A 23,592-nucleotide genomic window follows, 5' to 3' on the forward strand; every position below is an offset into this window, starting at 1 on the left:
TGACAACATATAACAGATGAGTTCAAATAAATTTCACATAAACATTCACAGTAGGAGCTTAGCAGACAGTTCTTATCTCCTTTTAGAAAATTAATATAAACTCTTGAGCATACAGAGAAGATTGTAGAGAACTGGGAATGAATCTTGAGCAATCAATCGGACAGGTTCGTGTTCATTTGTTATTTCCCCTGCAGATTTCTGTGCTGTATCTGAACTCTATAGGCTCTCCTTGAGGAAGTGGAAGGTAGTATTGAGGTCAAAATATCTGCAGTGTTTCCTCAGTGATTTCATCTCCTGTCGACGTCCACAACAATATACACCTACAATATGTTGATTATACAAACTTGAACATTAATAAGAATGTTAATGAGCTGATGCGCTTGCCAAGCACAATGAAATCAAAACTAGCAAATTAGTGTCACTTTCAAATACTTGAAACAAAAAATAATACCTATTCTTTGTGATTTGTTCTCGGAAAGTATATGATTAACAACTACCCTGTACCATTTAGGTCTTGCAAAATGTGTTCTTATCTGTGCAAAACTTATGTTAGATATACCAAAGTAGTAGCAGATATGATAGCAGAGATCATAAATCAGGGAAATGGACCTAATTGACTCGTGGAAATCTTAACTTACCTGGCTTTCAGAAATCACATCAATTCTGTTCTTTGCATACTGCATTGATTGTATCATTTCAATAAGTACAGATCGAGCATCACGTTCTTTATACACTTTAGTCAAGTAGTTACAGATTGTTATCACATTCTGTTGATTGAAATACCAAAGCAAATGGAGAGACAGTGGTTAATTCACTACTTGAATGAATAATATATGACAAATTAATTACTAAAACTGAACTGGTTTACTTGGTCTAATAATACTCACATTTGAATCATATTGCGCAATATCATCCACTACATCCTTGAACAAATTAGTAAAGGAGCCTTGTTCACTTGTAATCCAATATAAGTATGCCTTCTGAGGCCTCTTTCTAATCTTAACATCCTGCATTCATTTCAGAAACACCGTAATCACTCAATGACTCGAAAAAGATCCTAGGTGGTCTCAGAATGATGCTCATCAGTACCTGTGTGCTGCTTTCCTGTAAGCCATTTAAGAGATCCTTGAGGATACTATTGAAAAAAGTTGCTCCACCGTCGATTCCAATTAGTAAGAGTGTCATACTTTTTGTAACGCTTCTCTGGAGCTCCACATAGGCCTTTGATGCTTGGATTGAGATAACTGTAAAAAAAAAAAATATAAAAAATAAAAACAGGATTATAAAGATTGGGTTCATCTTGCAGTGGAATGTAAAATGCAGAAATCATATTTCGGGTTTTAGTATCCTCTGACATTGTTGGACATCTTGGTGGAGGAAGCCTTTCACTCCATTCGTGATGCTCAAGGATTCCATGACCAGGTGAAGTCCACATTTTCACTAAAAATGCTTCAAGTTGCCACAACTGATATAAACAACAGTACCTCAGTATCAGAATTCAGAAGCTAAATTAACAGAAGGGTGAAAAAAGCTACTTGTACAAAAGACTTAAAGACCTCTATATATCCTCGGTGATCAGAGTCCAGCTCTTCCATGATCAAAGCAGCATAGCTTTCTGCTTGTGACTTAACTTTATCGAGTTGATTAGTCGAGGCACTTAACACTATTGCCTAATAATCAAATAAAGAGAAAGTCAGCTGTGAGCACGAAAGTTCATTGAAGATTCATTCGAGTTCATTACTTCATTACCTGACAAAACTCATCTTTTGATAACTTCCCATCTCCGTTCTTGTCACACCTACAAAGAACAAAATTCATCAAGCATTATCCAATTCTAGTGAGCAAATCAGAGAAGAAAACAGTTGAATAATACACAGATATGGACGTCAAATGATCAGCTTACATGTCAGAAAAAAATCTGCAAGCGGGTATTAAGATTTTTAGTAGATAAATTTTTCCAAAACATTCTCATTTCATCAAGTGTTATCCCTTTTGAAGTATCTACATTCATTCTTCTTGCCATCGTATCATACAATTCTCCAGCAAATTCTTCTGAATCACTCATTTCTAAAACAAAAAAAATAGTTGTGGTAAGAAATATCACCAGCAAATTCTTCTAAATAACTCATATCTCAAACAGCAGGTTGATGAAAAAATTATTTATATGTACTCAGTCCAAAAATAGTTGTAGTGAGAAAATATGTTCACCCGAACTCTCTTGTTCTTTAGGGGGGTAGTCTTTAATATCTAAGAAAAAAAAAAGTTTGGAGATGATATATATTGTGCATTTATACGAACTTTAGGTTGCTAATTTGCTTGCCAAATACTGTGTTATTGAAGGTCACTTTATAAAAATACTCTGTTAGTTATGAGTATGCAGATGCCATATTCTTTATTATGATTGAACTTTGTATAAAAAATGAAAGATCCATTTTTTTCCAAGCTGTGTAAAATTATAAGCAGAAATCTGAAAGTCAAATGAAAAAAAAAAATATTCATACCTATGATAAGACAAAATTTATCTTTGAAGAGCTTGCCATCCACAGCATACTCATTGAACCTCTTCTCGGTGTCTGCCCAGGAACTGCCTTCGATAAATTTTGGAGCTGGGTCATAAATGATTGCCCGAAATCCTAAGTGGCCACATACATCTCTATGGTTTGATGAATCTCCTTTGCTCTTTTCGTTGGTCATTCTAGCTATCCCGACAATTAGATCACCTAGGAATGACAGGCTCTTAGGTTTGTAAGGTTTGCGAAGCAGGTGGGTTGATACTTCAGAGAAAGACTCAAACAACACATCTAAAATAGAAGTATTGACATTGATATGCTAGCATGAATCCTTCTGCAGAAAAATGAGAGCCTGGTCAAAGAGTTAGTTCTTAGTCGGAGGCAACTGATGTCATGTAATAGACTGTTAATATTCACGCTAATAATAAAGGAGAAGGTTCAGAAATTTGATTAAAGATTAAGGGTTTCTTACAAATGATAGTAGTAGGTTTAGCCTACAAAGCTCCTATTAGTGACTTGAGGTCACAACTCTCCTAATAGTGACTTAAGGTCACAACTCTCCTAAGGAATTAGTCCAAGTTCTGCCTACCTATTTCCTTCCCTTCCCTCTCTATTTATACTAAGGACAATTAACCTAGTGAGCTAATATTAGTAGAATACCTATACTACCCCTCCTTAGGTTGATCTATTACATGTCAACTTTTTTTCTTTTTTTTTTTTTTTTTTTTTTTTTTGACAGGAACTGATGTCAACTTAAAGTATAGTTATTGATTAGCAACGAAAAAAATAAGTATTAGTAACAAGTCAATGGTGAGCTGTAGTCTGTAGGAGTGTAGACCCGTTCAGGGTATTAGGAGTATGTAGCAAATTCACATATTCAAGATAGTGAAGTCATTGCAGAAAATTAATCATTCAAGGGGGCTCGGCCGTGCAGCAACCACAGCTGAAGACACTCTTGTCAGTTTCCTGTGATATCAACCAGATAGCAATTCCATCACAGACGGAAAACAGATAAGAGCATCTGTAAGGGATGAGCCCCACATCTGATCTGAGTTCCATCTCATGCCCACTTATGCTAACTAGCTAAGTAATGTTCTTGATAAGAGTACTCTTTGATGGAAGAGGAGGTAGGTAAAGATGAATCTCAGAAATGAAGCTGCTGGTTCATCCCCAACTCATCATGATCCTAGCATTCCATGTCAGCTAGCATATGTTTGCAAGAATATGTTCTGTTCGTTCAGACTGACTTGTTACAAGTACAAAGGATAATTTTACTGTCTGTATAGCACAACATCAAGAAAGCATGGCAATTTGAAACACTTGACATATGCAGAAGCAAGCATTAGAAAAGGAATATATGCTAAAATCAGACTACATTACTGGAAACAATAAAAGAATCTGTGATATAGAGACACACTTTGATGAAGATCCGTGTTTTATTTGTATACAAATGAAGGTTACATAGCATTAAACCAGAATTTTAACCATGGTAGTTGTTTCTGAAAGGAAATGCAAGAAGGTTCACTTTTCACACAAATCATCAGTAAATAACAGATGATTCCCCCCATAAAAAAAAAATAATAATAATATTACGAAAACATTCATAAAATTAGTCTAACAGAAATTAGTTATTTGTTTTAGTTAACAAACCGAGCAAATTGGTACAGGGCCTTGAACATCATGAGAAGCTTGAAAGGGATGAATCTTGAATAATCAATTGGACAGGTTTGCATTCATTTGTAATTTCCCCTGCAGGATTTTCTGCTGTATCTGAACCCTAAAGGTTCTCCTTGTGGAAGTGGAAGGTAATGTTAAGGCCAACATATTTGCAAAACCTCCTCAGTAATTTTATCTCACTTTGATTTCCACAACAAAATACACCTACAATATAATGAAGATACAGATTTAAACATTCATCAGTCAAGGCGCTATGTCAAGTACAACAAAATCAAACATAACTAAATTACTGCCCCTTTCAGAATTCAGATACTTTGAAAAAAAAAAAAAAAAATTACCTATTTTTTGTGATTTGTGTGTGGCAGCTAGTTTCTCACCTACCTTGTACCATTCAGGTTTTGCAAAATATGTTTTTATCTGTTCAAATTCTATGTTAGACTTGCCAAAGTGACAGCTGATAAAAGAGATCATGTAATATGGTAATCTATCTAACCGATTGGAGGAAAGTTTATTTTACCTGGCTTTCAGAAATCACGTCAACTCTGTTCCTAGCATACTGCAATGATTGTACCATTTGTATAAGTACAGATCGAGCATCACCTTCTTCATACACACTAGTCAAGTAGTAACAGATTTCTATCACATTCTGTTAATTGAAGTTCCGAAGTAAATAAAGGGACATTGGTTAATTGATCAATACTAAAACAAACAATAGACCAAGTACTGAAGTACATGACAAGTTAATTGCTAAAAATGAAATGAATTACTTGGTCTAGCAATACCCACATCTGAATCATATTGTGCAATATCATCCACGACATCCTTAAACAAATCAAAGGAGCCTTGTTCACTTGTAACCCAATAAAAGTACGCCTTCTCAGGCCTCTTTCTGCTCTCAATATCCTGCATTCATTTCAGAAAGTCCGTACTCACTCAATGACTCAAACAAGATCCTAGAAGATCTCAGAATGATCTTTAGAATTCACACTGAGAAGCATTCAGGTGCTAAGTTAGGTACCTGTGTGCTGATTTCCCTCGAGTTGTTTAAAAGATCCTTGAGGATGCTGGTGAAAAAAGTTGCTCCAGCACCGATTCCAATGAGTAAGAGAATTTCATACTCTTTGTAACTCTTCTCTGAAGTTCCACACAGGCCTTTGATGTTTATATTTTGAAAACTGTAAAACAGCAGATTTCTGAAAGTTAGGCTCATTTTTTGTCTTAGATTGATTTCTTGCAATGGAGAGTAAAATGCTGAAACCATATTACTCCTTATAATATGGTTTTGTTGTCTTCTCACATTGTTGGACATGCTGGTTGACGATCCAAGTCAATCCCATGGATTCGGTGATTGGTCGAAGTCCACATTTCCTCTAAAAATGCTTCAAGTTGCCACAACTGTATATTATCATTGGAACTTCAGACCTTCAGTATCAAAAGTTAAAAAAGGAAAGACGAATAAAGCTACAAGAGACCTCTATATATCCTTGGTAATCTAAATCCAGCTTTTCCATGATCAAAGATGCATAATTTTCTGCTTGTGACTTGACTTTCTCAAGTTGGTTAGCCGAGGCACTTAAAACTATTGCCTAATGTTCAAATAAAAGGGAGCTTCATGTTAGTTGTGAGTTTCACTGTAATCGAAAAGACGTACCATTGAAGAATCATTCGAATTCATCACCTTGCAAACCTCATCTTTCAATAACACCCCATCTCCATCTTTGTCACACCTACAAAGAACAAAATCCATCAAGACTTGACCATTTCTTGGGAGCAAATCAAGGGAAGAAAATGGTGGGAGATAGACAAAAGTGGCCATCAAATAATCAGCTTACATGTCAAAGAAGATCTGCAAACGGATATCAAAATCTTGACTAGTCATATCTTCCCAAAACATTCTCATCTCATCAATTGTTATCCCTTTTGAAGTATCCAACTTCATTCGCCTTGCCAACATATCATACAATTCGCCCGCAAATTCTTCTGAATCACTCATTTCTAAGAAAAGATTTTGAAGAAGGCTTTTGATAAGTGTTGGTGAAAAAATTCTATACATACTCTGTCCAAAAATAGTTGTCAGACTATACCAACTTCTCATAAACAAGGAATCATATCGTCCTAATCAATGATATCATATCACTTAATTAATGAGTATTCATATCATATTCTTAACTAAAAAAGATATCAAACACTTGTAATTGGGAGATTCTATAAATGCTTAACGGCATGGGCTACAGAAAATTTGGATCTGCCCGTAGCTTAGTTGCAGTGGTAACGTGAGTATTGTGGTCATGGTCATGGTGGTGGAGGTTTAAGTGAGCGTGAAGATTAGGATGTGGTGGTGGGTGAGAAAGAAATTGATATTGCAGGCCTTGCAACTTGCACAAATACTCATTTGGTAAGTAATAATAAATCGTGTGATAAAATAAAATCAACATTCCCCAACACACTACTAATTTTCCCAAAGTATCTCTTTTTCTTCGCCTGGGAATGGCATTAAAAAAATGGAGATGATCTTGCATTGCTTTAAAACAGACTTTGATTACTCTGTTAAAGATGATAACTTCATAAAACATACAGTACTCTGTTATTTATTGAACAGTATACAGAAACCGATTCCTTTATTATGTTTAATAGATAACATCGATTAAACTAGTAATTAGAAGATGAAAAAATTCCATTTTTTCCAAGTTGTATAGAACTAAAACCAGAAAACCCGAAGTCAAAAGAAAAGGTAAACAATTTTACCAATCACTAGACGAAATTTATCTTTGAAGAGCTTGCCACCCACAGCATTCGCTTTGAACCTCTTCTTGGTGTCTTCCCAGGAACTACCTTTGATAAATGTTAGAGTCGGGAATAATAGAGACCTTGCCAGAGCCCTGATTTGATCCAATACATCTCTATTGTTAAGCAGCATCTGGTTTGATGAATCTCCTCTGCTCTTCTTGTTGGTCATCTGAACTAACCCAACTATCAATCACGAAAATAACGGGTTCTTAAGTTTTCAAGGTCTGCGATGCGGGTGGGTTGATGCTTGAGAGAGAGACTCAAAACGACACAACCAAAATTAAAATATTAAGTTTAAATATATACTAGCATGAATGTTTCTGGAGAAAAGTGAGAGCCTGGTCAAGCAGGCAGTACTTAGTAGGGGGCAACTGATGTCAAACAAAGTACAGCAAGAAAATAAAGTATTTCAAATAAGTCAAAGGTGAGCTGTAGCCTGTAGGAGTGTAGACCCGTTCTCTATTCCTGAGCTAAATACAATGCTAATTAAAAGGGTTTTTCCTTTTGAACAAAATAAAATTGTAAACAATCAATTTTTATGTATAAAATAAATAGGTACCAAATTCTACAAGCGTACCAAACTACCAATGGAAATTCCTCAATCATGCAAAATCTCATACCAATAATCCAGTAAAACATCAGAAATTGAAATACAAACATAAACTTGTAATTGGTTAATTCAACTAAATACTGATTTAAAAACCACAAGTAACTAATTTTAATAAAACTAAGCCTATAAAATATAGAAATTAAAAAGATATAATCTTATATCAATGTCACCACTCCAGTACCTGTGATAAATAGCATGGAGCCATCAGCCGTGGCGACAGGCAAAGAAAACATCAATACAAACACCAGCTGCCTTGCACTAATACATCAGCGAATTTGGCTCAATTCAATAGAACTAGAACTCTGATGCAAGGAGAAACAGGATCCCTGTGCATAGCGTATTCACATATTCAAGCTTTTAACTTGAACCATTAATGAAATTTCAACATTCAAGGGGTCACAGCCGTGCAGCAACCACAACTAAAGACACTCGTCAGTTTTCTGTAATATTAACCAGAAAGCACACACGGAAAACAGACAACAACATCTGTAAGAAACGAGCCCACATCTGAGTTCCCACTTAAGTTCTTGATTATTGTGCTCATCAATGGAAGAGGTAGATTTAAGTGGTCAAAGATGAATCTCAGAAATGAAGCCGCTGGTTCATCCCCAACTCATGGTCCTGTCCTGGCATTCCATGCCAGCTTTTGCAAGAATTTGTCTGTTCAGACTGATGTCACACAAGTATTATGGATAGTTTTATTGTCTGTATAGCACAACATCAAGAAGACATGGCAACATAAAGGTGAAATTTTTGGATCATCGTTCTTGATCTAGTAATTACTTGACATATGCAGAAGCAAGCATTAGATAAAGGATATATGCCAAACCAGACTAAATTAACAGAAACAATAAAAGAATCTGATATGGAGAGACACTTTGATTTCGAAGTTATGATACTATTCAATTCAAATACATTATTTACCAAGCTGTAGACGTTGAAAAAAGCCTAACTATACTAGCTGTATTCACAAGACAACCAATTTTTGACCATTTACTTTTTTTTATCCATTTTCTCCTCTACCTTTTGGATTAGCTTTAATATCAGTAATACACAAAAAAGAAATGTAGCACCTCGTAATATATATCATACATCGTCAAGACTTTGACAGGAAGGCCAACATACAAGAGCTTAATCCTGCAAAAAAAACAAAACAAAAAAAAAAATTCACATGAGTTGTCCAGGAATTTTCAATTACAATGGTACTGAAAATGAGACCATGTATAACATAAATAACAACCAGGCCATATAAAGGGGTGCTCCAATTCAGTCCAAAGAGTACTCAACATTACTAAAATTAAAACATATATTCATATTTTTATCCAACACACATACAAGAGAGAGAGAGTGAGAAAGAGAGAGTATACATATTTAATACCTGAGAAAACACCGCTTAGGAGAATGCTCCAACAAGTCCGACCCATCTCTATTTTCTTCTATGTTTCGTCAATAGATTCTTCTTTCGCTGAGACATCTTGGCACTGCAATCTACTTTCCAGCATTTGCTGGGAAGCAGCTTCATCAGGCATGTGAGTAGCTTTTGCATGGTCTTCTGTTCTTTGTCCTGTATCATCATGAATTACATCTGATGTTTTTTCACTATTTAAGCCTGTCGGCACAACATTGAGATCAGAGCTCAAATCAAATCCATTATTTTCTATGTTTCCCTGGCAAGCAACAGTAACTTGGTCATCTTGCTCAGTTACATCTTTCTTCTGCCTCTTCCATTTCTTGGTAGATGAGGTACCATCATCCTCAAAATCCTCTTCTTCCCGTTCTCTATGCAAGTAAACCCACAATTTCCTCTCTCCATCAAACTGTACACATGGATCACGCTCATAATGTAAACGATCCAGGGCCCCACTAACAATCTGATTAACCTGAGAATCAGTGACATCCTCCACAATATACTGGGAGTCTCTTATCAAAGTGCAAACATCAGCTCTGGTACCAATGCTCCCCGGTAATCTAGAAGCTGCATCTCTGACAAGGCAAAGGATGGTAACATGAGGAGGTCTATCACGTTTCAACAGGAAATGATCTCGAGCTTTTGAAGTCGGCTTACCACCACATCTTCTCAATGGAGCAACTATAGATTTCTTACCATCAGCAGCGGTATAAGAGAATGCTCTATCAGGAACTGAATACCTCAGTTGCTCTTCCTTGCGGAAATAATCCCTAACTTCATCAGAGCTTCGGGTAATGGTAGTTAGACTCTTCTGAGCTCTCAAGTCCCTAAACCTTTCTTTTTCATCAAAATTTAGCTGCATCAACTCCTGTGGTGGTGGAGGAAGGCTGCCAATTTGCTGCAGAGTCTCTTGACCACTTTTAAGCCAATTGGCATAAGAATCAACCAACTTTACAAGCATTTTACGAGAAATGTTCCAAGCCTCTGGGGAAGTCAACTCCTCAGAGGTTTCATGGTCTGTTGAACTCTGTGAAACTGGTCCAGTCCAAGACCAGCATTTGGCAGACTTCTCATAACATATCAGAGGCTTCCAACCCTTGGCTCCTAGGGGTGCTGTTTTGGATGAGAAAATCTTCAAAACTCCTCTAACTAGATCTTGAAGTGGCTCCTGAGTCTCAAGAATACAAGGATCCCCAGGACTAGATCTTACACGATTCACAATTTCCTGAACTGTTACAGATGGAACATTTGAGTTTTCAGGACATTGAATGTTCATATCTAACCGTTCCACAGGACCATTTCCACATTCTTGCTTCACGTTCTTATCTTCAGGTTCTGTTCCAGTGTTCTCATTATGCTTCTGGCCCTCCAAAGCACCATCAGGACTGGGAGTAATCAATGCCATGCGAACAGCTGAAAGAAGGTGAACAATGGAGAAAGAGAAACCAGTATGTACAGTAGGTGTTATTGGAACAAATGGCTTCTTTTGAGGTTTAATCTCTGGCTCTGGATCTGCAATCACTGCCTCTAGAACAGGAACTTCTGATGTACTGGCACCTGGGGAACCACATTCTGTCTCCAATCTTTTTTTGGCCCAATTCTTCAAGGGGATGGAATCAGAAAGCTGCTGATGAGACGTCATGTAATCAGATCCATCTTGCCCATTAATTTCTGCAAAAACTTCCTTTCTCTTCTTCTTCTTCCTAGTGGATGAAGTGCAACCTACTAATGTAGTAGTATCCAAGTCCCTGGAACCTCTGCCCATTGGATTGCCGTCAAATATAACCCCATTCTCTTCGAGATTGTAACCTCTCATGTTCTTGGACTGCAAGGAAAATTCATAGCCAACATTTCCTTTCTGCCTTCTCTCCACAGATGAGGGCATATTCATGGACATAAGAGAGCTTCCAGCAACCTCAGATAGAACTTGGCCATTCCTTCCAAGTCTGTAAGTTGATTTCATATCACTTTCAAAACATGAGTTTCCAAAACCACCACCATAATAATAATCCTCTGCCACTCTTGTGGCAAAGTTTTGCCTTATTTTTGAGGGATAAGATTCTATCTCTGGCCTTGGAAAATGCCTTTCAAAATTAGCCATTGTACTAGAGTCAGGTAGCATCCCTTCACGAGTCAAAACACTTCCTTTAACACCCTTCTTATTCCGTTTCACCTTCTTCTCGTCCAAAATTGACCTGGACAAGGAAGACTGAGAAATATCCATACGCCCATGTTTTGCTCGCTTGGACATGATCAGAGAACTGTTATCCTGGTCTGCCTCATGTTGATCAGATGAGTCAGACTCTGTTTCTTCACCTCCATGAAACACTCTATCACCATTTAAGGGAAACATACTAGACCCTCCATTTCGCACTGCAGCCCCTCTAAAATTCTCTGAATAAAGCTTTGCTCGCTTCTCTGGATGAAAGGTTCTATCCTCTATCTGTTGGGAAGCTTGCAGAGATGTAAATCTATGATCAGGAAATTCTCTGCCCGCCTTTAGTTTCCTGGTCTCAACATCAATACCCTCATAATCAAACGAAGGATCAGTTAAGTATGCCTCTCCCTGTTGATTCTTCATCCAATATGGTTCCGAAGCATCTCCATAGCCAGCCAGATTCCTTTTCAAAGCAAGCTGTGAAGAACGGCCTTTAGCAGGTCTCATTTGTTGGTTGTATACAGGATCAATATACTTGGCCCTTCTGGAAGAATCCTGCAAACCTCTCACATTTGACGGCTTGGCAGTTAAGACTTTAATATCAGACAGCTGATTAATGTTCAAGTTCCTACCATGAGCAGCTAAATCAGGCTTTGAAGATTGATGCCGACTTACATAATTGTCACCATCACATTCATCATCTACAAAAGCTTCATGGTTTTTTGTTGACCTGACAGGCCTGCCCCTAACCATCATATTTCCATCCATACCATTCCAACATCTCTGGGTAGCAATGCCATACATCTCTTGCTCGTCATCCCCACTAGTTGTCATAATATCATGCATAGCAGCCTTACCCATTCTAGAGGCAACCAAGTCTGAGCCATGGGCACCAGTGCTCATGTTCTGGTGGCCATAGACACGAGAATGGACACGTGATGATACTACATTCGGAGAAGGGTTTCTCATTCCAGCCACCTTCAACAATCCTTTTGGATTTTGCTGCCCATATTTGGTAACATCACCAGATCCTCCCCTTCCCCCAGAGAAATCAAAAGCATGACTGGCACCATATAGAGGATCATATCCTGCTTTCTTCCCAGCATTCCGTCTCTTTGACCTCAACAAAGCCTCACCTGACTCCCTTTCTGAAGACTCAGACCCCATGTACTCATTCCTTTCCCCCATCAAACTCTTTTGACTTTTTGCTATATTCCAAACACGCAGTTTCTCCTCAATGCTATAACCCTTGCATTTCTGCCAAGCTTCCTTCATGAGTAAGAAATTACTTACCATTGAATCCTGATACCTCCGCAATAAATGAGTGTGCTGGTGTATCTGAAAGAAATTCAGCCCCTGGCGATACAGAGCAACTCTCGGCTCACACAGCCCTCCCTTCAACATCTGATTTAACTTGGTTATAGGACTGCCAAAATGGAAATTTCCACCTCCAAACAGCTCCTTCAAGGTCATCATGAACATCTCCTGATCCATATCAGGCAGGTACTTTGTGAGGCCAAACCTCTCTTCCTCAGTCAAGCAATCATTCCAAACATCCAACGACAAAATCCCATGTAAATCAGGAAGATCATAAAGCTCAAAAGGGATGCAACAAGTCTGGTCCCCAACTTGGCAAAATTCAGACCCGGTTTCCCCTAAATCCAACAAATCAAAATCATCCGATCCTGCCCCAGAATCAGCATCATCAAATTCATCATCATCCTCAGAATCCCCGGAATTCCTCCTACGAAACTCATCATCATCACTTGACATACTCTCCCTACTCCTACTCCCCACAGAAAACTCGGAATCCAACCGCGACACCGCCTTAACGTTGTTCTTTTCAATAGCCATCAAACATAACCATTAAGCACACACTAACCTCCTCCCCAACTCAGCTCAACACTCTCGAATTCTTATCCCCTGGCTCACAACTCAACCCCAAAACCAGACGACCTCAATTGATCAAATCGAAATTCCAATCAAAACCCTAGAAACAACCAATTCCAACAACAAAATTTTCAAAACTTAAAACCAAAACAACAAACTAGCGGGAAAAAACAACAAAAACAAAAAACAATCACACACCCCAAACAAAGAAATAATCAATCAACAATACCTCAAAAACAAATACAACCAACAAGAAACACAATTCAAAAATCAATTAGATCAAAAAAAAATACCTAATTTGACGATTCGCAGAAACAGCAAATTAACGAGGAGTGAGCAGCCATGAAAGTACGAAATCGAAGAATGCCGTGAAAACAGCGAAACCCAGAAAACCCTAGAAAAAAGTAGAGTGAAATAGAAAGAGAAAGAGAGAGAAAAGAGGAGAAGCGGTTATATAAACATCGAAGGGAGGAAGAAGACGAAGCAGACGTGGAGGAATAATGGGCGTGTGATTAATAGAAAATGACGAAAAAGGGCATGGAATGAATTGAGAAGAAGAAACGAGGAGAGAAGAAGAGGAGGAGAGAGAAAGTGAAAGAGGAAAGGTTTTTATTTTCAGAAGAGAGAGAAAACCAAGAAACAAAGAGAAAGGAAGACGAGAGAAAAGAGTTTTTTTGTTGTTGTTGTTAAGAGAGAGAGACGGAGACTCATACCAAGCCCAGACCGTTGCAGAGCCAGAGCCTATTCTTTTCTTAATGCAACGCTGCGTTTTACCCCTTTTTTTGGATAATTATTAATTTAGTAATATTATCATTTCTTTTTTTTGACACAAATCATTTTATATTTTTGTAACCTTCTATAGGAATTTTTAAATGTGCTGAAGATTGTATTGTAATCATTGTAACAATGCATTTATTGAGTGTTATTAATATAATATGGCATGTGGATAAAATGTAGAATGATGTGTACATCACACGCGTTTCACGTACATTCATACATGTATTTTTGTTCGTTGGACACGTAGTTATCTTGCTATAGAGTGTATTTTTGTCTTGACATAAAAGCCACTAAAGCCAATTAGTTAGATAGCCTAGACTCAGAGGTCATGTTCTTTATTGTAGTTGTAGTCCCGTTGGTTTCAAGTTTCGTAAGTTCAACCAATGAGTGATCAATTAGGAAAATAAACAATTATTGGACATTCCGATCAAATGGTTATTAATGTGAAATTCTTCTCTCTCAATGAATCCATATCATGGGCATGATTGGTACTGAACTAAACGTAAGTACTCACCTTGTCATTGAAATTAATACCAATGTTAATTTGAATTACATACTCCTTTTTTTACGAAATTTGAATTACATAATTAATCATTGGCGATTTAATATAATTAGTTGTAAACTAATTCAAAATGAAGTTGAATAGGCATATCATTACATTTATTATGCATTAAAATTTAATTAATTTTAAAGGAGTTTAAGGTACTCAAGTACTTAAGGACCCAACCGAAGCTTATGGCTTTCTAATGGAGGATTAAGTTTTTAAAGATTGCTACAGATTTTATGGTATAAGTACTGAAGTACCAACCAAAGTTTATGGCTCTCATTTAATTGGAAAATTATAGTGTATACTAATGTTTTCTAGCTTCTCACATCGCATTTGATGTAATTACATCTGCACTTTATAATAATAAATTTGTTCAAAACTAGTATAATTTGATAATATTAATTGTTGGTTGGTTCACTTGGTCTGAATTTATCCTTGATGAAATTCCCAATCTGTGTGTTAATTGCTCCAAGGAAAAGTGAACAAATACGGAGATAACTTGTCAGAACTCTTATACAAAGTACATCAATAAGAAGAGAGTATTACAATGATCCTTGAAAACCTTACTCTTCGATAGAATGTTCCCGGATTACACACGTTGAGATTCATCCAACAAAACAATGAACGAATAAAGAAATTGAAGTTACACGGTTTGTATACATACTGTACATGGTTTCTGCATACTGCTATAGATGCATCTAAGAATCAAAATGCCGACTCTCACTCTAGTTAATTGCAATGAGAGGAAGCCTGGGGTCTCTTACAGACTGAGCACCCTCTTGTCCGAAAATATGTTTCACATCACCGTTTGTCTGCTTTCCAGACTTTAGGTCCCAAAATGACTTCAACAAGTCCTCAAAAGCAGGTGTTCGAAGTTCTTCTATTGATGTCACGCTTGGTAAGTTGATTGATCTCTTCCTTGGTGTCGAGCAAGTTGGCTCATCCACCTGTTCAAACAAGAAGAATTAGGGACATTCAATAGATTTCCTGGTAAAATACAGTTCAAATGATTTTATGAAATACTATGAGTTTCAGACAACCAGATGACTAGATTAAGCAGTTCTCAGAGAAAGAAGCAGTGACTTCAGAATTAAGATCCCTCATTTTAGAAAGACACCAACTTTCAAGTTGGAAATTAGACAGAGCCAGACTGTGGCCATCCTTCCCCCTAGCTTTTCTGGGTGATATTAGCTATGTATTAGAATTTTGTTATTAAAATGTCCTGGTAATTTTTCCTTGGATTGAAAACTTGGTCTAATTGAAAAGTAGGTTGATAAGATTCCATGCACCGTATAAAGTATGTGAAGACCATTCTAGATCTCACCTTGTATTCAGTCAAAAGACATTTCCCAGCATGGTCGGTAATTTCGACGATTTTATGGTGATGACCACTCTTCAGTTGCCTTACGTCTTCACAACAAGGTGTAATGATTGAATCAAGATTATCACGTGCTTCATGATCTAGTTGCAAAGCATCTGCAGGTTTCCCTCTCAACTGTTAGTATAAAGACAAAGACAAACATGATCTACATTGAATTTGATAATAGTCAAAACTCACGGTCAACTGAAGCAAGAAGACCCTTGTTGGTGACATCTACATCTTCTAAAGTAGATGACGCAGAAGAAGAAAGCTTTGTCCGAAGTCTTTGATTAGCTTCCATTCCTCCCCTGATAAATAAAACATTAAAATGTAAATATGCGCATCAAGTGTCATAACTACACCCATTGAGCCAGGAATACTGATCAAATAAAAGTGAGCCACTCACTTTACAATTTTGTCAATTGAAGAAATATTGCACTTTTCGAGGCTCAGCAACGATTGTTGCGCATCCTTCCACTGTTGTGCTCCCATCTTTGCCTTGTCCATACTGTAGGATTTCATAAAATACATGATTAGCTTAGGAAATAAAATAGGCAAAATAATAAAAGTCATAATACTCGTTAACCAAGTATGAAGATACCAGCTATGCAGGACTCCTTCAAGGTCTTTCTTTCCATTTTCTACAGCAGAAGTATCCTCAAGATACTGGGATTCAGATTTTTCAACATAAACTGTCCAGGTATCCTTGACAGTTGCTGTATCTTCTCGCATAGTTGACATCTCTTGCTGAAGTTGAGTAGTCCTGGAGGCCGCACTATCTCTAAGACCAGTAACTGCTGCTTGAACCTACAACAAGAAGTAACACATGTTTTTAAGATAAAAGGAGAAACATGACTGAAGTGACTGCACATTGTCATAAATATCACAAAAGTTTATAGGATTAGAAAGAGATATATTCATCGAGAATTATAGGTGAGCTCAAGTAACTTTATAAATGTACATGAAAAGTGAGTCAAATCAACAATGAAGGAGAAGAAATAGAAACAAACCAGTTCTTTTTTCCTTGCATTTGAAGTGGCAAGAAGTTCTGCTACTTTCTCTAATAATTGCCTCTCTTCCTTTGCGGCACACTCCTGCAAATGCAACATAAGTATATTAGAGCCAGATATGTGAGTGATACAAAGTGCTGTCAAAAACACAAAGTAAAATTACCTCAAACTTTCTTTCCAAATCTGACAACTTTTGTTCATTTACAGTTTGTGCTTCTTCCACTATACAAGTTAATTTAGATGCATGTATGTCTAAGGTGTTGAAAAAGTTCAGAGTAACTTTAGAAATTGAACGAGCAGTCTCCACAGTTCTGGAATGAGCCTGCAACAGTTACGCGGATCAAACAGTTAGGCCAATTGGCAATTTGCCAAGAACACGATCTGACTCAATCCCAATATTTACTATAAAGGTGAAACTGACCTCACGCTGCTTCTGAGCATATGCTATAATCTTTTCTTCCTGATCATTCAGACCTCTTTGAAGCCCATTCAACAATGCATCAGCCTCAAGCGCAAATTGGTTGAAAAGCTGTCATAAAGCCTTGTATCAGTGAAAGTTTTAACTTCTAAGAATTTACTAAAAATTCCCAATTTACCACTCATCTTACCTCTTCAGTGGCAGATGAATGTTTAGATATTTCTGAGTTCAAGTCTCCAAATGTCAACACTGAGTTTCCTTCAAGTTCTCCTGCTAAATTATCTAATGCTTTGACGCCAGAGCCATACATGGTTTTCAGCTTTTCTAGTCGTTGCCTTAATTCTTCAGCAGCCTACAAGCAACAAGAATTATAAGCTTTTATTGAATGAAAATGATTTTTCATTTATCAGGGACAAGGTAACTGGATGTCTGGACATTACCTCTGATTTGGATGATACAAAAGATTGCATATCATCCTCCATATCTTTCAATTGCTGCTCTTGCTGGGTGACAGAAGCATCAACAGTTTTATGCAGGGCTTGAAGCTGCTGTGTCAACTGAGACTGGAATTTCTGAACAAGGGTCCTATTCCCGTCCTCAACTTTATCTTTCCGCTCTGTAACCCAAACAAGGATTAACAGCTATTATAATATGTCTTATAACAAACATATTGATTGAACCATTCTTAGTTTCCAGATAACCAACCAATTTTCGCATATAGGCAAGAAATATCTGACACAGCACTCTCCAATTCTGTCCGAAGGTCAATTGCCCGATCAACTAGGGCTTTCTCTGAAATAATTGTGTCACACTTTACGTCAATATTCATTGTACTTAATCCAATGTATAAGAGATTTATTTAGCTAAAAAAAAAGGTGCAAACTTGATTATTAGAAACTACCAGTAGGCAAACATAATAACACAAGTCCACCTTCTAGGGACACGATGATTGTGGAAAAATTCTCAAATTTGCTCACCTGATCTCAGGAGATTAGTTATTAAAAATTCCTTCTCTTTGATTGTTGCATTCGCTTGCCTATGCTTCTCTTCAAGATCAGAGAATGCATGCTCAGTTTCCTCAAGCCTTTTCTGGTGGCATATGTCAATATTGTGGGTTAACAGAAGAGAAAATAAAGCAACAAGGATAGGAAATGCTAATCTATTACAGTATATTCACTAGCAGCATGCTTTACAATTATTTTACCTGAGTCATATCAAGTTTATTGCTCAACTCTGCAGACAACTGTTGTTGAGAATTATAGAGCTCCTGAAGTTCCGCTAGTTGCTAAACAAAACAAAAAAGGCAACTAGTAAATATTATGCAGTTGAGTCCATAAGTGATTTGAAGGTCAAAAAGACTCACAGCACAACGCTTCTTAAATTAAGCTATTGCATATACCTTGTCCTTGGAGTCCATATCTAGTTCCATTTTCTCCACTTTTTCTGTCAATGCCTGGATAAGTTGAATCACAGAATGGTTATTAAAAAGTTTAACTGCTAGTGCCAAACTTTCAAGTGATAGATCAATCGAGAGTGGAAAATATACCTTCTTTTCTGCTTCATCTTGAAGATAACGATCTCGTGGTATATAAATTCCATTCTTCTCTCTTGCCGAATAAACCTCTGGTTCAACAATAAGCACACATAGGTTCAAATAATCACCTCCAGGTAACAATCCTCATTTTGGAACTCATAGGGTGGTGCAGGAATATGTAATAATAGAAAAATTTAACAAGAATGAGGCCAAAGAATAAGACCTTGCTTGAGCCGTTCAATCTCATAGTACAGATCTTTCATCAATGCAGACTTCATCATCTTTTGGTTGACCTGAAAAAGTATTTAAATGAATAATTTAAGATTAGCCTTTAATATTCTTTACATGTAATACAGAAACTAATAAGCAAGACTCAGCAAACAGAAGTCATTAGATCACTGACCTCTGGCTTGTTCTTGATGTTCTTTGCGCGGTATGCATAGTCCAAAGTGCTAAGGGTCTCCTCCAAACAGGGAACTGATGGAGCTATTGTTGCAATTATACATGTCTTTGTTTTCCCTCCCAAGGAATCTCTCAATAATCTTGTTAATTTGCTATCTCTGATGACCAGGAGACTCTCGTAATAAGTAGAAGACATTTATACAACGAATTGCCAAAGGATTATATGAACAGGCTACTTGAATTTATACCTAAATGGAACATGACCAGAGTGTTCAACTAGAGCATTGATGCATCGGCCAAGTGTAAGTAAACTTTTATTGATCTCTCCAGCTTCCCTTGCTCGGCCCTGTCCAACATTTTCCATACTGTTAATATCTGTGTCTCATGCTAAAGTGACTGACCAAGAACTAATCAAAATTCTATATTTCAGCATAATGTAATTACATAGCCAGGATTGCATACATCATGAAGAAATGTAAAACAAGTAGCAAAGTAATACCTCCCTAGCACCAGAACGAGATATATTCTCCGAACCAGCAAGGTCAACAAGGTTAAGCTTTCCACATTTGATCATTTCCTCACCCTCTGGGGTAAATTCTTTAATATGAATTGTGATAGAAAATATAGAGTGTGAACGACTACTTTGTTTGTTGAGTAGCGTCTCTGCAGTACGCCTCTTGGCCGAACACTTCTCCAAGATTTTGTAAATTTCATCCGCAGTAGTCACTATCTCCTCTTCCAAGCCTCGGACAAACACACCTCCTTTACCATCTTCCATAAGTGCCAATGGCTTCTTGGACTTATCATCAATGAACTTTGAGCATTCCTCAGGGGCTAGAAGATCAGTTAGGTCCTCATTGTAAAGCTCCAAAAAGGAAACTTTCATGCTGTACTCAGCTTGTTGATCTTCCAATATGTCAAAAATCCGGCGAACTGACCGGGGAATAACTCCTGCATCACTCGGGAATTCCCCATTCTGAAAAGCCCAAAAAACCATCATCAGCTATACTAACAACCATCATCACATAAATACTACATTTCAGAGTTCAACAATTCACAAAACTGTTAAAGGCAAAGCTGGCAACCTTTTTTCTAGCTCCTCCCTCCATAGTATATGTCTTCCCAGTACCTGTCTGACCATAGGCAAAGATAGTGCAATTATACCCCTCCAATACTTCATAAACAATGGGAGACACAGCATGATCAAACAAGTCAATTTGTTTCGACGTTGGACCGAAAACCTGTCATTCAATGCAGCATTACTATCACAAAAGGCCAAAATGCAAATGCAATAGAAACAAATAACAAAAGGGGAAACCAAATTCAGTTCAAAAATTATGAAAAATGGATAAATGCATTACCTTGTCAAAAGTAAATGTCCTATCAATCTGCTTATTAGCTATTAATTGAGCAGCAGAAACCTCTCTTCTGATCTCATTGCAAGTAATCACAACAGGTATCTGAAGTCTTCTTTCATCCTCATTCAAAGGCCTAAAATCACATCAAAAACCCTAAAAATCAATTTTCCCAATACAATCTATGTTAATTTAATTAAAATTCCACAATTAGAAACCAATTCACTCAAATGTATCTCACCTGCATCTCACAATAACCTGAACATTCACACCTTTCTCTCTATCATTCTTACTCGAATTCGAGGCATCCGGTCTCAGATCTCTGGTAGATTTATCCATGGACTTCGGTGTTCGAGCCGGCGACACGGTATTAATCTCTCCTCCTCCACCACCACCTCTCCTTCTACTATCCTGCCTCTCCATCACCAAAATTCACTCCAACAAAATCTCAAATACAATTCCTCGTAATATCAAACCAACAATTTCACACTGAAATCAACAATAACAGAAATTGATCAATAAAGACAAAACCCTAACTAGTACAATCGATCCACATTTTCAATTTTTTTCCCCTAAAATCAAAAAATCAAACTACAGATGCGTTTAACAGCTACAAACAACAATCATAAGCAGAAAACAGCCAAAAAAACAGCTAATATTAAAAAAAATTCTTCAAAATAAATTCAAAATGGATTAATAACAGTGACATTGCAGCTAGATCGAAAACGACTAAATCAACTCCGATCAATACATCAAAAAAAATTCGAAAAAAATACTAAAAAAAATAGATAATAAGAAGAGAGAGAAAATGTAGAGAGAGAAACCTTGAATAACAAAAATGGCCGGCAAAAATCCAGAAAAAGGTAGGAAAATTGCAGGAGAAGAATTCAAAATGAAGGAAGAATGTGACTGCGTGGGACTGTGTTAGATAAACAGAGAAGATGATGAGTTGGTGATTTTTATTTTTATTTTTTTATTTTTTAATATTTAATTTGTAGAGAGAGAAAGCAGGAAAGTGAAATTAAAGAGAGAGTTTGTTAAAAAAGAGAGGGCGTGAAATTGACGGCGTTACTTAAGAAGGGGATTGTCGTTAACAAGTTTGGGTTAAAGAGGGAAATAACGGGCGTTAGGATTAGGTGGTCCGTTTGAATCTTTGGTTTTGTGACCGTTATAAAAATTGGTGGATGTCGTTTTTGAATTTTTTTGAAAAGTGAAAAAGGACAAAAATAAAAAAGAGTATCATGTGAATTTAAAATATATACGTATGATTTCCTCAAAAAATATATATATATACGTATGAAAATTGTACTTGTATAGTTGTATTATTATAATTTATAAACAATGGTGTATTAGTTTGTCCACAAAATTTACTTCTTGGACCAATAATATTTTGTGTTTATTTTTATATATTCATGGAAATTAGGGGGAATGGAGTGAGAGTGTAATTTTTAAAAGAGGAGAAATACGGAGTAGTTTTACTAGGAATAATGAAAATTTGAAAACATGTTTAGGTATTTTATATGAGGATGAGTAAAAAAAATTGGTATAATATACGAGCCCTTTCCCTAAATAATGTTGGGAAATTATCTAATTCCCAATTTACAACTACTCTTTTTTAAATTCCCACCGTAGCGTCCATTAAATTACATACCATTCATTTCAGTTCCAATCTATTCAGCTCAGTTCAGTAAATATAAACATACCCTTAGTATGACTATTATATACTACGTATCTCATTGTGGTATTGTATTTGATGTATAATTTACATACTTATTTGTACCATTAGAAAAATATTAATATCACTATAACATTTAATGGTACTATTTACCTTTTTATGGTAGTTTATAATCATGTTAATATTTACAACTTAGTCATCCTATCTATTTCAAACCAAATAGGTGTTATATATGCACCAAAAGCTATTCATGGGAAAGGATCAAGCCATAGAGGCCAATAGGATTTATCACTTGATTGTGGTAAATATTAAATACACATGGACTTGTAGCCTCAATTACCCATGTCCTCTCTTTAAACTTAATCCTATTTTTTAATAACATACATTAAAAAGTTTATATTGAATATTGCAAGTTAGTCTCAATGAAATTAATATTAATGAATGGCTTTTCTTCCCGATAATATGAGTTTGATTAATTAAGTCAGATGGAGTTTTTATCTTAACTTTAAGAGTGATTTATGATTATTAAAATCCATCATATATAACTTCATATGTCCATCAATCAAACAAGAGATCAAGGGTCTATATATTTTAATAAAGCAAAAAATTAAAACATGATTACGTGTTTAGAACAAGTGATGTTAGCAAAATTAATTGCCCCAACTTGAACTCACGTTGAAAATCCAAATGAAGGTCCGATGAGAATGTAATGAAATTTTAATACTATAAGAAAAATATAGAGATCCATGCAAAAAAAAAAACAGAGTATTAAAAATATAATCTACATATGAACTGAGACTATTAATATGATACTCCGTATGAAAAAATAAAGAAATCGTAAATTGTCCCGAGGGCCACCAATTCCCAAAGTGCCAAAACATCTAAAAGGAGTGATTAGAAAAGAGTGGGATGGACCTTTGTCTATTGTCTTTAAGGGGAGCAAGAATGAAAGGGGAGTGAAGATGTAATTGACACTGCAGGGTTGCGGGCCTTGGGGCATCTGATTAGGGATGTCAGTGGGGCGGGTCAAGTAGGAGACCCGCCCCATCCACGCCCTAATGGGGCGGGGAAGGGTCTCGGTTTGGCGGGTGGTGGGGCGGGGATGGGGATTAAAACCATACCCGCCATGGGTGATGGGGCGGGGGTGGATTTTAAGTTGTACCCGCCCCACCCCACCCGCCCCCACTTCGTACCCGCCCCCACTTCGTACCCGCCCCATCCCCACCTCATACCCACATCTATATATCTTTTAAAGCAAAATTACATACTTTTATTCTATTTATAAAATAATTACATGAAATACAATATTAATTATAATACTTTGTACGACACTTATATTATAACACAAAAATGTGTATAGAATGTTTTATTTTATAATTCGTATTAATTATGTAAGATTGTGTATTTGAGATACGAATATTAGGTGGATCTTGGGTGGGGATTAGGCTGGTCTTTGGTGGGGATGGATATCCAA

The 23,592-nt window shown here is 36.7% G+C and overlaps 5 protein-coding genes across 7 annotated transcripts; all 5 read right to left on the reverse strand.

Moving 5' to 3' along the window:
• Positions 1-1,115, reverse strand: LOC145625517 (putative respiratory burst oxidase homolog protein J). Its single transcript, XM_081678537.1, has 5 exons — positions 1,090-1,115; positions 956-1,007; positions 639-767; positions 452-533; positions 1-320 (listed from the first exon to the last, which is right to left on the reverse strand). The coding sequence occupies exons 1-5, from the start codon at positions 1,113-1,115 to the stop codon at positions 217-219; spliced, it is 393 nt and encodes a 130-aa protein (XP_081534663.1). The 3' UTR covers positions 1-216.
• On the reverse strand, positions 898-2,051 carry LOC145619835 (putative respiratory burst oxidase homolog protein H). 2 transcript variants are annotated; one of them, XM_081674536.1, is made up of 5 exons: positions 1,750-2,051; positions 1,557-1,670; positions 1,356-1,465; positions 1,090-1,244; positions 898-1,007 (listed from the first exon to the last, which is right to left on the reverse strand). In XM_081674536.1, the coding sequence occupies exons 1-4, from the start codon at positions 1,816-1,818 to the stop codon at positions 1,136-1,138; spliced, it is 402 nt and encodes a 133-aa protein (XP_081530662.1). In that variant the 5' UTR covers positions 1,819-2,051; the 3' UTR covers positions 898-1,007; positions 1,090-1,135. The 2 variants fall into 2 exon arrangements, with proteins under 2 accessions (XP_081530662.1, XP_081530656.1); XM_081674530.1 differs by having other exon boundaries at positions 1,090-1,465.
• Positions 2,052-3,194: 1,143 nt separating this feature from the next.
• On the reverse strand, positions 3,195-6,431 carry LOC145619850 (putative respiratory burst oxidase homolog protein H). Its single transcript, XM_081674544.1, has 9 exons — positions 6,020-6,431; positions 5,866-5,914; positions 5,660-5,773; positions 5,485-5,582; positions 5,206-5,362; positions 4,974-5,090; positions 4,705-4,833; positions 4,526-4,604; positions 3,195-4,391 (listed from the first exon to the last, which is right to left on the reverse strand). Exons 1-9 carry the CDS (start codon positions 6,280-6,282, stop codon positions 4,288-4,290), a joined length of 1,110 nt encoding a protein of 369 aa, XP_081530670.1. The 5' UTR covers positions 6,283-6,431; the 3' UTR covers positions 3,195-4,287.
• Positions 6,432-8,418: 1,987 nt separating this feature from the next.
• On the reverse strand, positions 8,419-14,089 carry LOC145624517 (uncharacterized). The gene is made up of 3 exons (XM_081677564.1): positions 13,334-14,089; positions 8,963-13,140; positions 8,419-8,721 (listed from the first exon to the last, which is right to left on the reverse strand). The coding sequence occupies exon 2, from the start codon at positions 13,002-13,004 to the stop codon at positions 9,021-9,023; it is 3,984 nt and encodes a 1,327-aa protein (XP_081533690.1). The 5' UTR covers positions 13,005-13,140; positions 13,334-14,089; the 3' UTR covers positions 8,419-8,721; positions 8,963-9,020.
• Positions 14,090-15,024: 935 nt separating this feature from the next.
• LOC145624518 (kinesin-like protein KIN-5D) lies at positions 15,025-23,244 on the reverse strand. Of its 2 annotated transcripts, XM_081677565.1 has the most exons (23): positions 21,268-23,244; positions 20,685-20,932; positions 20,450-20,579; positions 20,174-20,329; positions 19,588-20,064; positions 19,337-19,434; positions 19,090-19,246; positions 18,910-18,979; positions 18,699-18,775; positions 18,552-18,605; positions 18,357-18,437; positions 18,130-18,241; positions 17,858-17,944; positions 17,593-17,768; positions 17,343-17,504; positions 17,156-17,263; positions 16,898-17,056; positions 16,735-16,818; positions 16,326-16,531; positions 16,131-16,232; positions 15,923-16,032; positions 15,689-15,840; positions 15,025-15,311 (listed from the first exon to the last, which is right to left on the reverse strand). In XM_081677565.1, the coding sequence occupies exons 2-23, from the start codon at positions 20,864-20,866 to the stop codon at positions 15,090-15,092; spliced, it is 3,162 nt and encodes a 1,053-aa protein (XP_081533691.1). In that variant the 5' UTR covers positions 20,867-20,932; positions 21,268-23,244; the 3' UTR covers positions 15,025-15,089. The 2 variants fall into 2 exon arrangements, with proteins under 2 accessions (XP_081533691.1, XP_081533693.1); XM_081677567.1 differs by lacking the exon at positions 21,268-23,244 and having other exon boundaries at positions 20,685-21,254.
• Positions 23,245-23,592: the final 348 nt, after the last annotated feature.

This window comes from Chenopodium album, chromosome 3 (assembly GCF_948465745.1).
Source record: "Chenopodium album chromosome 3, dcCheAlbu1.1, whole genome shotgun sequence".
Taxonomy (NCBI): Eukaryota; Viridiplantae; Streptophyta; class Magnoliopsida; order Caryophyllales; family Amaranthaceae; genus Chenopodium; species Chenopodium album.